General features: G+C 38.1%; 1 protein-coding gene across 6 annotated transcripts in view; it reads left to right on the top strand.

Annotated features, from left to right (window-relative positions):
- The window catches only part of LOC115918081 (trichohyalin-like), a 54,299-nt gene that overhangs the window by 6,336 nt on the left and 34,627 nt on the right, over nucleotides 1–13,336 (top strand). For 5 of the 6 annotated variants that reach the window (XM_030973228.1, XM_030973225.1, XM_030973226.1 and 2 more), the window contains exons 9-25: nucleotides 62–302; nucleotides 1,490–1,676; nucleotides 2,270–2,481; nucleotides 3,200–3,323; nucleotides 4,351–4,508; nucleotides 4,902–5,073; nucleotides 5,638–5,767; nucleotides 6,517–6,766; nucleotides 7,070–7,188; nucleotides 7,392–7,595; nucleotides 8,162–8,361; nucleotides 9,040–9,165; nucleotides 9,807–9,963; nucleotides 10,295–10,435; nucleotides 11,228–11,516; nucleotides 11,933–12,077; nucleotides 12,862–13,036. In XM_030973228.1, coding sequence (XP_030829088.1) covers nucleotides 62–302; nucleotides 1,490–1,676; nucleotides 2,270–2,481; nucleotides 3,200–3,323; nucleotides 4,351–4,508; nucleotides 4,902–5,073; nucleotides 5,638–5,767; nucleotides 6,517–6,766; nucleotides 7,070–7,188; nucleotides 7,392–7,595; nucleotides 8,162–8,361; nucleotides 9,040–9,165; nucleotides 9,807–9,963; nucleotides 10,295–10,435; nucleotides 11,228–11,516; nucleotides 11,933–12,077; nucleotides 12,862–13,036 — 3,030 coding nt within the window. Of the gene's footprint in view, nucleotides 1–61; nucleotides 303–1,489; nucleotides 1,677–2,269; nucleotides 2,482–3,199; nucleotides 3,324–3,525; nucleotides 3,602–4,350; nucleotides 4,509–4,901; nucleotides 5,074–5,637; nucleotides 5,768–6,516; nucleotides 6,767–7,069; nucleotides 7,189–7,391; nucleotides 7,596–8,161; nucleotides 8,362–9,039; nucleotides 9,166–9,806; nucleotides 9,964–10,294; nucleotides 10,436–11,227; nucleotides 11,517–11,932; nucleotides 12,078–12,861; nucleotides 13,037–13,336 lie in introns of those variants that run through there. The other variant, XM_030973229.1, reaches the window with a different exon arrangement.

The following is a 13,336-nucleotide window of genomic DNA, read 5'->3' as shown; positions in this document are numbered from 1 at the left end:
AAATCCATAAATTTCATTGTAAATTGGATTGAGTGGAGTCTCTTCTGCATGATGTTTACAGGGAGAGCCACAGCAGGCCAACTTTTGATCGACCTTCACAAGCGCCATGTGACTGAAAGAGACTTCGTCCTCTCCTTGCTGAAGGGCAGTCAAGGTCGTCCATTGTTTGCAGCCGAGATGGTGACGGAGTATGTCTTCTATGTGACCCAGCAACTCATCGCTGCCCTAGAGCCGGCTCAGCTGGAGTACTCTGCCATGGCCATGGGCATCTCTGAGAGGACTCAGGACCTCAAATCATCCTGGTAATCATCTCAATCTGTTCTTATAAACTAAATTTATTGCAAGTTCAATATCAACAAGCTTTTGGACATTACAGTGGCTGTATGAGCTATATTGACTGCACCCTTGGTATTATCAAAATTAACTGTCAGATGTCATTCCTGTCAGTCGATCGTTTCAATTATCGCATTCTTGTGCCATCAACTTTTTGCAGTCTACTTCATACACATTTTAGTATTTGTATTAGGAGGAAGGGTAAAAAAGTGTATTATTATATTGTTTGTATTTGAACAACTAATACATTTATCTTAACCCTATTTAGCCCGGGCTATTTTGAAACTGCATAGCCCGGGGGGGGGCTTCTCAGGCCCCCCCCTATGATCTCGGCCGTGAAACGCCCGATCGCCGCGAAAATTTGCATACATGTCAAGTGAAGTGTATAGAATACTATGGTAATTTCAATTTTTTTGAAAAATTCACTCATTTGCATATTTATGGTAATTTATGCAAATAAGGTCATTAAATTCACATTTTTGCCCATAAATCAGACATTATTCATATTTAAGCATTCTTTCTCACTACATATATTTGTTAGACCATTTCGAATAATAATACAACACAAAAATTTGAAAAACCAGGGTTATTCCTTATGTTATCTATTGTTTTGATAATTTCTTATGTATTTCTTTGTTTTTTTAACTTATGTGTTTTATTGTTTTTGTTGTTTTATTTCATTTCCAACTATAATTCAACTATTTTGACCCCAAAATAAACACCTAAAATCTAAACAAGACCAAATAACCAATGTTTTACCTCTTTATTTGAAAAATGAGATTTCCATATGTTTTGTACACAAATCACAAAAATGAGCGATTTTCGGGCTGACATGCGAAGACAAAAGGACACCTGACTTTGTAATGGTAGGTCCGATTTTCGAAAAATTTCTTTCAAAAGTTGCGCAAGACTCGAAAGAAAAAAGTCACAAAATTTCAGTGCAAGATTTTCTTGCGTTAAAAAATTATCGCGAAAAATGTCGAGGGGGGGGCTTCTCAAGCCCCCCCCCGGGCTAAATAGGGTTAAGTGGGACTGCACTTCAAAAATCAGGCCAATTAAAATGGTTGATAACTATAATGGTAAGAATCCACTTAAATGATTATTATTGGTCTTTATGTTCTCATCCTTTCTCTATCTATATCTTCCCAAACCTCAGCTATGACTATGACCGTGACTTGCATGAGCTGCTTGGTCTGCACAGGCTTCATCTGGATGGTGCGTCCAAGCGCCCAGAGAAGCCCTCAGGGGAGCATTTCCCCATGGAAGGCAGGAACCGTGGCATTGTGGACCTGCAGGTTGAGATCATGAGAGCAGTACTCCGCAAACAAATCCATGAGAGAAGTGTGAGTTCATATGTCATCACCATGGCAACAAGATCAGGAGACATGTTTGTTTTGTTAAATTCAAATTTTTTTCTTTCATATATTCATTTAGTTTTGTGGCTTGTGTTTTTGGGGGTGGTGGAAATCAAGAATCTTAAAACACTTTATAAGAAATATTCTGTTTTCAATGAAATTCAAGAATAGGTTAAAAATTTCTTGATTTGGTTTCTGTTTCAATAATCATTATGATGTCGTCTACTCTTTATTTTCATATTTTACTTTTTTAGACCCCCCAAAATAAAGAAATACTGGACAGCACTTCTTCACTATATTGTCAGAAAACCTTTTGTTCGGCATTACGGTGCGGCAAAAATATATAATCATAGAGCCCCACTCAGATATAAAAACCACATCATTTTTTCATTTTTTTTAAAAATAATGATGTAACGTGTAATATGCTTCAAATCCTGTATCTTATATCACAGAGTCCAGGAAATATGCAAAACCTTTTCTGCGCAAAGCTGTTATTCATTTACTGCGTGATATCTGAAAAAGCCATAAATCAGTTGTAAAGATAATCAAAAGATAATATTTGATTGTTGTTTGATTGGTAGATGATGAGTTACATGCTACAGGGCAAAGAAAGCACTGCATGGAGAGCAGCAGCTAACAGGAGACCTAGCAGAGAAGCCAAGGAACTGCGCATCAATGAGCTGAGGACACTCTGCTCAAACTGGAGACAAAGCCCTATTGAGTACATTAGGACCAAACAGAATGCCCATGTTAAGATGCTGCTGGAGGGAACATGGTTGTACCATGCCAACAAGTATGTAATGTTGAAATGTGTACTTTTTTCTAAGAGATTATGATAGGCAATGATGATGCATGTCTGATAATTACCTGATTTAAATTGGGTTTCCTGATTATTTTCTTTTCCTGATTTTTTTTTGTCTTCTTCTTCTTCTTCCTGATTTTACCCTGATTGTTCCCAATTTTTTCTCAATTTTCTTACTCAAAAGGGGGGGGAATGTTGATGGATGTCATTTTTTTTGTATTGCTCACTATCACCCCTGTAATGATGATATTGATGGCCATGATGATGGTGGCGATGGTGGGGGTGATGATGATGACCGTAGGGAAGACAATGATTTAAGTTGAATTAAATTTAGGTTGATTAAAGTGATAATGATATCTATGAAAACATTTTGTGCGTATTTCAGACTTTCAACATAAGTTCATTAAAATAATTTATTTGTAGTTATGTGTACGTGGTATTGAAAATGCAAATTGAATTTGTAGCGTTCATTTTCCAATTACATCACCCTGAACGTTGTCTCTCAGCCAATCATATGCAACTACGGAAGTCTTATTCATATTGCGAGGAACTCCACTTATGAGCTGATGTATTTTTAAGCATCAAAGAGAAGAAAAAGTAATGAAATATCAAAATATCCTTTAAACTTGTACCCCCCCCTACTCTACCTGCATGTTCTGAAATAGACAGGTGCTCTGACAGTAAATCATTCTGATTGTTCTTACCACAGACAACTCGACATCCGTGGGGGTCACAACCTGACCCTGACCCAGGTCTCTGCTAATGTCATGGCTGATCTTCAGCAGCATCATTCCAGAGAGCTGGAGAGAATCCTGCTAGAGATGCAACACAAGGTAAGAACTCTATTACAACCAGGGGTAATGTTAGATCATGTTAATGAGGGGGTGGGGGTGTCTCTGCCAACGTAATGGCTGATCTTCAGCAGCATCATTCCAGAGAGCTGGAGAGAATCCCGCTAGAGATGCAACACAAGGTAAGAACTCTATTACAACCAGTGGTAATGTTAGATCATTTTAGTGAGGGGGGGGGGGTCTCTGCCAATGTAATGGCTGATCTTCAGCAGCATCATTCCAGAGAGCTGGAGAGAATCCTGCTAGAGATGCAACACAAGGTAAGAACTCTATTACAACCAGTGGTAATGTTAGATCATTTTAGTGAGGGGGGGGGGTCTCTGCCAATGTAATGGCTGATCTTCAGCAGCATCATTCCAGAGAGCTGGAGAGAATCCTGCTAGAGATGCCGCACATGTTAAGCACTCCATTACAACCAGGGTTATTGCTACACCATTTAAACCGTTGATGGACATATTTTGTTAATATGAAAGCCAAGGCTGGTTGTAAGATTTCATTTTTGCCAATTTTTGCCAAGCTTCAACAGTGTTTTCAGTATACAAAAAGGAAAGACCTATAATTATGCAATTTGCAGACAAGGCTTGAACAATTCAAAATTTGCCAGCTGTGATTTATAATTGGAGGTTATTGGAAGTGTTAATGCCTCAACTATACAATTTCCACACAACTGTGCCAGGAGTGTCATTTTTGACAGACATGGCGCATTATAGATGTTCACTATTATTATTATTTTATCAAACTTTAGTGACACCCCTACTTTCAACTAGTATACTCCCCACTCAGAGTGTGTGTATATGTGTAATTTAGTTTGTACACATGTATCAATCAAATCAGATTATATGGAGTCCTACCTTTAACATCACCATCTGAAAGACGTGGCTCTTTCAAATCTTTAAAATGTTTATTTTTTAACTGAAATCTACATGACCCATCGACATTTCCCTTTGATGATTTATCCCTGAGTTCATCATGTATAACTTAGTACATGTTTACATATACACTCCTACAGAACTGCAAGGATCTGCTAGCTATCTGGCGTCGTGAGTACAGTGCGTTGAATGAAGAGTATCTGGATGGCATCTCCGCTGTCATCCTGGGAACCTTTGAGCTCTCATTTGAAGAGCTGGAGATTGTAGCAGCTCTGGAAGCAAAATATGATGTCCTCAGGTAATTCAGCAAATATTCTTTCAATTTTGTTGGTCCATTTCGATTTGTTTTGTTGCAGAGTTGTGAACATAAAAAACTGTTATGCCTGAAGAAAGGACACAGAAAAATCTTTACCAGCATTGCTTAGAAAGGAAGGATTTTAGTGGTGTTAATTGAAAACTTGTGATGCTCTCGTCTCAACCAGCGAAAGATTGAGATTCACAGGAGCAGTGAGCAATATTGCTCTGAAAAGCTCTAAAATAGCTACGTTGACAGGGATTCTAATTTAGTATGAGGCAAATTCATTCCTTTTTCTCTTCACTTTTACCATTACGGTGCCGCTTACAAACATAATTTTAAGCTTTGAATTGACTCTTTTCATCACCATCATCTCCATCTACCATTGTTCAACAGGGACAAGTTGTTGATGGATGCCCTGATGAAGCAGTACGGAGAGGCAGAATGGAAGAAGATGTCTGAAGGGGAGAGACAGCGCCTTCTGATCAAGCTCAGGCTTGAGGAGAGACGTCTCAGGCAGGAGGGCAAGTTTGATCAGGCAGCCAAGCTTCTCGGAGATAGCATTAAGGTATTCCGTCTTGGACAAAAATAAAACAATCCTTTTTGGCCTGTGTGCATAGGGGGAGGGATTGGTTGGTGGGTAGATTGTCATGCCATTTACTGATTTGCTGACAAGCTATTGGGTTTATGATTTAAAAGTGAGAACTTCAAACCATTCTATAACTATCTTGTTTAAATTAACTCATGAATGAATTGTCACAGCCATTATAAGAGATATTTTTATGTTTGTAGAGATGAAATGGTTCAATCCATTATATTAAGTTTATTTTTCACACAACCTATTTGAAGCAAAGACAAAGAGTTACCGGTACTCTTCTGTAATTTCAAGAAGTAGAGTCATAAACTCATGGATGAATTGTTACAGTCATTCAAAAGAAGATATTGAATGCCAACTGCTTTTATTGTTGAAAATTCCTTTTATACAGTCCAAAATAGACCAGCAACCAAGAGATGCCATATAATTCCCTTCCCATTTCCAAGGGGAAAACCTTCACTATATTTTCTTGAAATTTTAATGTAAATATGCTCCCCACAAAATTCATCAAATAATAATTAAAATCATGTTTTGTAGGACAAGGAAGCGCTTCAGCAGTTGATGGGAAAGAATCGTGAGGAATTCCATAAGAAACTCCAGCAGCGGTTGATGGAGAGAGAGAAGCGTAAAGCCATGGGACTAGACTCTGATACAGAGAGTGATGCAGGTACAGCCATTAATTTTTATCGCTTTAAATACCCCTTGCAGTGACGGTGGTGGTTTTGCCTGGCATTTCATGGCTATAGGAGGCTATCTTTATGTTACTAGATAAAGTATACAAGCATCAGAGACACTATAGTGATACTTAAATAATGATTCTACAATGATGCATAGCTATAATATTCATTTTTGTTTTCTTCTTTCGTTTCATCTGGTAAACTGAAGAAGAATTTGATATGTTGATATTTTTAGTGAGAATAAAGATCCAGATTGATCTTTCATCTTTGTAAACATAATTCTCCTTTTAATCACTTTTTACACTTTGTAGTGAACACCATGTGTTGTTTTACATAGACTTTAACATAAGGCCCAGCCTTCCTGTCTTGTCTCCTAATACTTTCATTCATTGTTCTTTTTGTCTTCTCTGCTTGTGTTATTCGCCTGTTATAAATTGATATTATTTTTTAACTTGTGTATGTTTGTTTACCTTTGTATATTTTTAATGAAAGTATTGAATAAAGTGAACTTGCAAGGGTTTATAGATCATAATGTCACCCTCCCCTCCCTCTGGATTTGCTCTGAGGTGAAAGCTGTATGATTAACTGCATTAATTATGCTGTGCTCTGTATTCCTATAATTGAAACCATCATACTGTACATAGATTGGTGAGCATTAAGTGCAGAGGTTTTATTGCATGTGATATGCAAGTGATGACTTCTGTGCATAATAGATGCAAATATTCATATTTCCTAACAGAAGTGGAAGAGGAAAAAGCAAAGCGAGGCAACATCCTCAAGGACCTACAGCAGAGACATGATGAGGAACTGAATGCCATCATGATGTTGCTACGGCAACAGCAGAACCAGTACTTGAGTGAGAGGGAACGTCAGGAGCTGCTGCTGAGACTAAGGAGAGAGAAACGAAGAGCAGCCAAGGAATCCAACTTTGATGAGGCAGCCATCTTGCTTGGGCTGGCTGAAAGGAACAAAGCAAACATGGAGGAAAAGTGAGATCCATTAATTATTTTGTCAACAAATTTGCGCAAGCCATACAACCATTTATGGTACAGGGAAAAAAAATCATTGGATGTGTATAATGTATAATTCATTCATTTTTTTGAAGGGGAAGGTTTCATATGATTCATCACATCTACTCAAAATGGAATTGATTTTTCAGCCGAAATTTTTCTCTTTTTTATGTATTTGATTGAAACAGTACTTTAATACGAATGTGACATTATTGAATTGACATATTTTAAATCGATAGCTCTTAAAAGCATATGTCCTGTTACTTCACTTGTATCTTATAGACTGAAGGCAGAACGGGAACGTCAACTGAAGCTAGCCAGAGAAAGAATTGCAGCAAGGAAGAGGAAATCAGGCCAGGTTATGGATGATGACTTTGATGATCCTAGTTTACCTCCAAAAGGTTTGCTCCTCATTTGTTTTTCATTCACAATACTGCCAATTTTTGTTTAATAAAAATATAAAACTCTTCCATATTTAGCAACTCTGTAGCTAGTGACATTTCCAATACTTAGAAGATATAAATACCCAAGTAATGGTATTATCCTACTATACTACAAAAAGAAAATGTCAATGTATCTGCCCTTTCTTGCCATCATTTATCAGGTGATGTAGAGGCTTGGAGAGATGCTGTCCTTCGCGAGATGGATCACAAGCATCGAGCAGAGCAGGAACTCCTGGTTACTATAGTGATGGATGAAGGCAGTGAGGATGTTCGAGATGCTGCCAGGAAGATGGGCAAAGAGGGTCGTCAGAAGCGTCTCTTATATCTACGGTCCCAGGCCGAGGGTCTAAACTTGGAGAAGAAAGGTATGTACTTTGAGCAGGAGGGAGAGGGTTATAATTTGAATTGGGACGCCTCTTGTTCACAAGGAAGGGCAGAAACAAAGATTAGGAGTTTGCTTTGTACTCTAAAATCTTTATGGGCTGGGATAGTGCAGATCCTATGATTGAATTCAGCTTGTTTATTTTTGCATTTCACTGCCCTTTCATACAGATATTTGGATATGACTGGTTTGATTGTAATATTTTATATTTTATAGAGGCACCTGGAGCCGTCACAAGCATCCATCAACGAAATCTAATTCGATCTAATATAATGTAATGTAATGATCTCCTCCTGTGCCTTGCAGAAGAGAGAGAGGAGAACCGTGACATCTGCGAGGAGGCTGGAGCCGTCACTTGCATCCATCAACAAAATATAATTCAATCTATAAATATAATGTAATGTAATGATCTAATCCTTTGCCTTGCAGAAGAGAGAGAGGAGAACCGTGACGTCCTGGAGGAGGCAGGAGCCATCACTTGCATCCATCAACAAAATGTAATTCAATCTAATATAATGTAATGTAATGATCTCCTCCTTTGCCTTGCAGAAGAGAAAGAGGAGAACCGTGACATCCTGGAGGAGGCTGGAGCCATCAAGAGTATCCTGCGTCATCGGACCCTGCAGGAGCAGCTCAAAGCAGAGAGCCAGGAGGTGGAGCAGGAGGAGGTGACTACCACTCTCCTGGCTGATCTCCAGGAGGAGCAAGAAAAGGAGAGTGAAGTCATCATGGCAACTATCTTCACCATGGTCAGTTTTCTTCCTAATAGATTCAATTTCACTTTGAAACTCAGTTGGTATTTGTTGATTTATTCATTTCACGTGTTTATCCAGAGTAGCCTGTTCAGTTTAATACAATATATAACATTTATGTAAAATAAATTTTAAAGGAATTATCATTTTAAAAGTTTAAAGTGTTACTACAGTCTACTTGTAGTCTTCAACACAGCTCTTTCTGTAAGTGGATGGAAAATGTACATTTATACAAATCATAGAAAATATAATATAACATTGCCTAGTAAGTGTTGTATGTAATGTACAATATATATATCAGCTGTTGGAATTCATTCAAATATATTGGATGATTTTATGGAAGAAGTATTGACTTATAAACTGATGCTGATTAATCAGTTCTAATATCACAAAATCTGTTATGTGGTTTTGGTTGTGTATTTGGTTCCTTTTTCTGTACCCACATATGAGGCCCAGATTTAATCTCAATATCACATGGCTATTTATTCCAGCTAATGAAAACTGTCATAAAACAAGCAAAAGGTTTCTACATTTCATACTTTCCCAATGCAACGCTACTGAAGGAGTGTAAGGAGGAGGTTAAATAATACTTTGCGTAGTTTTAGCAATTAATGCTGATTTTGTTGTTTTAATATCCACATGACTGAAGAAAGAAATTTGGTTTCATTTTTATAGAACGAGGAGCAGCTTTCTCGTCTTCGAATGGATCAGATCTGGTCTCGTCACAACGAACAGGGGAGCAATGCCTTGGTTGTACTCACACAGTATGAAGGTGTAGGAGATGAAGACAGTCTCTTAAAGGTAAAGTCCATCTTTGATTGCTTTCACCCTGGGGATGCTTCGTTTATACATGAGACTGTGAATCATAATCTTGAAAAACAGTGCTGTTGTAAAATGAAACTTTTTTATATGAACAGCAAGAGGCAGTGAAAACAAAGTAATTTAGTGCCCAAAATGCCCCCTAAGTGTACTTGTTTAGCTGAGTGTGGTATGATTGTAAAGTGCACTGCAACTATGTCATATTTCATTTTGCAGCTGAGTTTTTCTTTTCTTTTAAAATACTCTTCGAGTCTGATTGTGAACTCTGCCTTTCAGAGGTACGATCCTCGTCACATTGAATTTTATATTTTAAAAGTGTGAATACATGACGAGTTCTTTGTCTACCATTTCACTCAATGGAATTCTAATTTTGCTGGAGACGATGATGATGATGCTATGTTTAGAATTTAAAGGAGGACCAGTTGAAACATAACATGGTGACACATTTTCACATTGGACTTGAAGCTGTAGATCCCCTGGTTGCATACAAACAAGTGTATATGTGTGGTTGCTTTCTGAGCATTCATGTGTAGTCAATCAATGTCCCCTAGACAGCTAATAACCTTTCCCTTTGAAAATTCCCTCAATATCATGAATCGTTTATTTTCTATTCGCTTGTGTAGGCCTTGGACAAGAAGTATGACACCCTGCGAGAAAAGATCCTGAAAGCTGCCCTTATAAAGAGGGTTGGAGAAGAGAAATGGGACGAGATGAGTGAAGAGGAGAGACATAAGATGCTCTATGAGCTCAAACAACAAGAACGAAGGCTGAGAGCCGATGGTAAAGTTTTTCTACTTCTGTTTTGAACTTGCATTCTCTGGATTCCTGATTGTAAATGAACGAAAATGAGGACATGAAGCATGAATAAATGGGGATAGAATCTTCTAACAAGGCATTAACATTCATTTTGTAAAGATATCACATGATTACAAGAACACATTCAAGATGTTGGATACATGAAGTAACCAAGCCGTCTACATTATTTTCCTTTCCTGTCGTTTGGGAAACCTGGTGGATTTAATACATACATTTAATACACATGCCTACGCTATATATCTTTCAATGCAGACAACATTTCTACGGGTACTTTTTTGTTTGTTTCTGAAAACAGGGAAGACATCCGAGATCTCCCAGCAGCTAGGAATCGTAGTCTCATCAGAAGGTATCAAAAAGTTGATGGGTACAGAGAGAACCCAATATGAAGAGAAGAGAAGGCACAAGATGGAACTCAGAAAGAGAAGGTTGTCACAAGGTTCGTTCTATGTTTTTATCAACATTTCTAATGTCTGTATAGTTGTCCAACATTCCTTCTGGCAACATTTACTCCAGGCTTTATTTTGTCATGCATATCAAGTTACGAGTAGGGTTTGGGTTTTGAATTAGGGTAATAGGTATTACATTGGGCCCTGGTTTAAAGCTGGGAATTCAGTTCTTAAAGTCACGTAGAAGTCAGCTCTCATGGGGAATTTGATACCGTTCGGGTGTTTACCCAATAACAGGTGTTGTCAATCACCAGGGTTAGCCTTGGATTTTATGACCATTATGTAATGCTTTGCTTTTCCTTCGCCCGAAGAATCTCTGAGCATGCTCCGAGAGACTAGGGGGTAATTCTTGACTTGCCAACAGGTTTGCTGTGTTCAGATTTGTACTCCCATTAATGGTATTTCCACCAAGTCTGGTGTCAGCGAATTACGGCCTTCTGCACATGGAAACTGACTACCCACTCCCTTTAAGTGTAGGAAATTGACTGCCAAGCAGTTGTTTTTATGTGAGAACAAATGGAAACACTGTGAATGCCTGATGTTCAGACTTATGAGTGTAAACAATATTTATTCAATTGAATTGGTTATAAGTGAAGGCAGTAGGAAATATTTATATTTATCATGAATATGTAATTTATATTTTGTTATAAGTATGTTTACCATTCAAGAAGGTAAGACTGGTATAAATGGATATCAGATATTCTTTCTTATTTTAAATTGTGATCCAATGTGTAGACCCCAATAAAGAGAATGTTTCTTTCTGTCCGTCTCATTCACTTCAGGTTTAGACCCCATTCAAGGAGGTGACGATGAAGGCATCTCTGAAGACGAGGAGGATGAAGGAGACATTGATATTCTGACTCAGATTCAGAAGCGTCAGGATGCCGAGCGGGACGCCCTCATTGCTCAACTCCGTGGAGTGGATGCCCAGTACCTCACTGAGCGAGAGCGTCAGGCGGAGCTTGCTCGGCTGAAGAGGGAGGTGCGTAAGGCAAGGATGGAAGATGGGTTCCATGCTGCGGCGTTGGTGCTAGGTCTGGCAGAGAGACATCAGGCTGCTGCTGATGAGAGGTTAGTGATTTATAAGGAAGGATAACCAAAGAAATATATATAGACATTCATACAGATAAAAAAGCATAGTGAAGCCAGGCAGAGAAAAAAAAACATTTAAAAATCAGACAAATAAGGCAAAACAAGGACAGACATGACAGACAGAACAAGAAAAGTTACTTTGACACTTTTGTTAAAAAATAATGCTAAAGGCTGTAGCATGAAACCTGTAATATAGCTTTTGAAAAGAAATATCTTTATTCTTAAATACTGAAATGTTTCGACCAACCAGGATGGGGGATGCCCAGAACAGTTGTAGGTAAACAGAGAGAGGGGAAAAGTTCATTCCATTTTCAAATACATAAACCGGTGATTATCAATTGATTGAAGTATTTGTAGGATTGAATAATAATGAATGCTTTCTGAACACTGTACAGACTAAAGCAGGATCGTAGACGTCAGGAGCAGTTAGCCAAGGAGCGTTTGGAAGCTGCGAGGAAGAAGAAGAAACTTGGAACCATCCAGGAAGAAGAGGAGGAAGAGCTTGATGTGGTGGACAATGGGGACAAGGCTGCCATGCAGGTTAGTTATGGGAACAAGATTTATCGTTCATCTTGAGTGATAAGTAAACTAATTCATAATACTCTAGTCACACTACCAGACCGACCCTTAACTAACCAACAACATTTGGGCCATTTACAGTTATCTCATTTTTTCACACAATTTTCAGTCTCATGTAGGTCGTATGTCTGTCTTAGTAGTGTAACAGGGATATTACATGAAGCATAAATTCTGATTGGATTACTGATCCAAATAGTGTACGTGCCTTAACATGTTGCATAGACTACCTTCCCCCACTTTTATTTCTTGTATCCGTCAAATTAGGTAAAGATGTATGAGAAGTTATTTTGTATGTGGGGTAAATGTTTTTGAGAAGTATGTAGTGAGACAGAATGGAAAAAAATGCACATGAATATTATAAAGCATCTAATTAGCATTTATGTTTGTGATTAAAAACTACCCAACATTCACTCCGCTAATTACTCCGATCATTATTTTGCCCAAGATACAGTATTAAGCTTAAGATCACAATTGGGTTTTGGATTAGGTTTGGGGTTAAGATTGGGTTCAGGTTTAGTGTCTGGTACAGGGTTGAAGTTAGGAATTTGGTATATACAGGAAATTGTCCTCCATGTTAATATTCCCTGAGATATGTTGTAGGACCTAAATCTCCTATGTTTCATAGAAGATGAAGATCAAAGTAATCTGTTAATCTTTCTCTGGTAGTTATGTGTTGCATCCTTCTATACCATTTATTCATGAATATATTTTACCTTTAAACAATCATCCTGTATTCTGCGATTAGGATGCTGTACTGAAGATGTTTGAGATCAAGCATGAGAAAGAGAGAGCAGCTCTGCTTCGTCTCCTCCAGCATGAGTTCAGTGAAGAGGAGAGATTTGTTGCAGAGAATCTCATGAATGAGTCTAGAGCTGACAAACAACAAGAGATCTGGAAACAGAGAAAGCAACTCGACTTGAGTGAGTGCTCTGAATAAATAATAAGAATAATGATAGTAAGAATGTATTGCCTTGTAGAAAATATTTTACTTCTACCCTTGATTAAACTAAGCTGCATCATACACCTGTAGCTTACACAGTAGATTATTCTTACCAAGGATCCAATTTCTACACCAAGGTCGAGAGAGTCAACTTTAGATAAAAGGCTTTGATCTCAGGTTCTGCACACAAAGCAAAGTTGAAAACCACAAACTGGTGATGTTTAGACCCAAATAGAGGAACCACTTTTCTAATGAACAACCACAAAATACATGTGCAACC

The sequence above is a fragment of the Strongylocentrotus purpuratus genome, unplaced genomic scaffold (assembly GCF_000002235.5).
Source record: "Strongylocentrotus purpuratus isolate Spur 01 unplaced genomic scaffold, Spur_5.0 spur5_scaffold_6, whole genome shotgun sequence".
Lineage (NCBI taxonomy): Eukaryota > Metazoa > Echinodermata > Echinoidea > Camarodonta > Strongylocentrotidae > Strongylocentrotus > Strongylocentrotus purpuratus.
The sequence above is the reverse complement of the archived record's forward strand: the minus strand, read 5'-3'. Positions and strand labels throughout refer to the sequence as shown.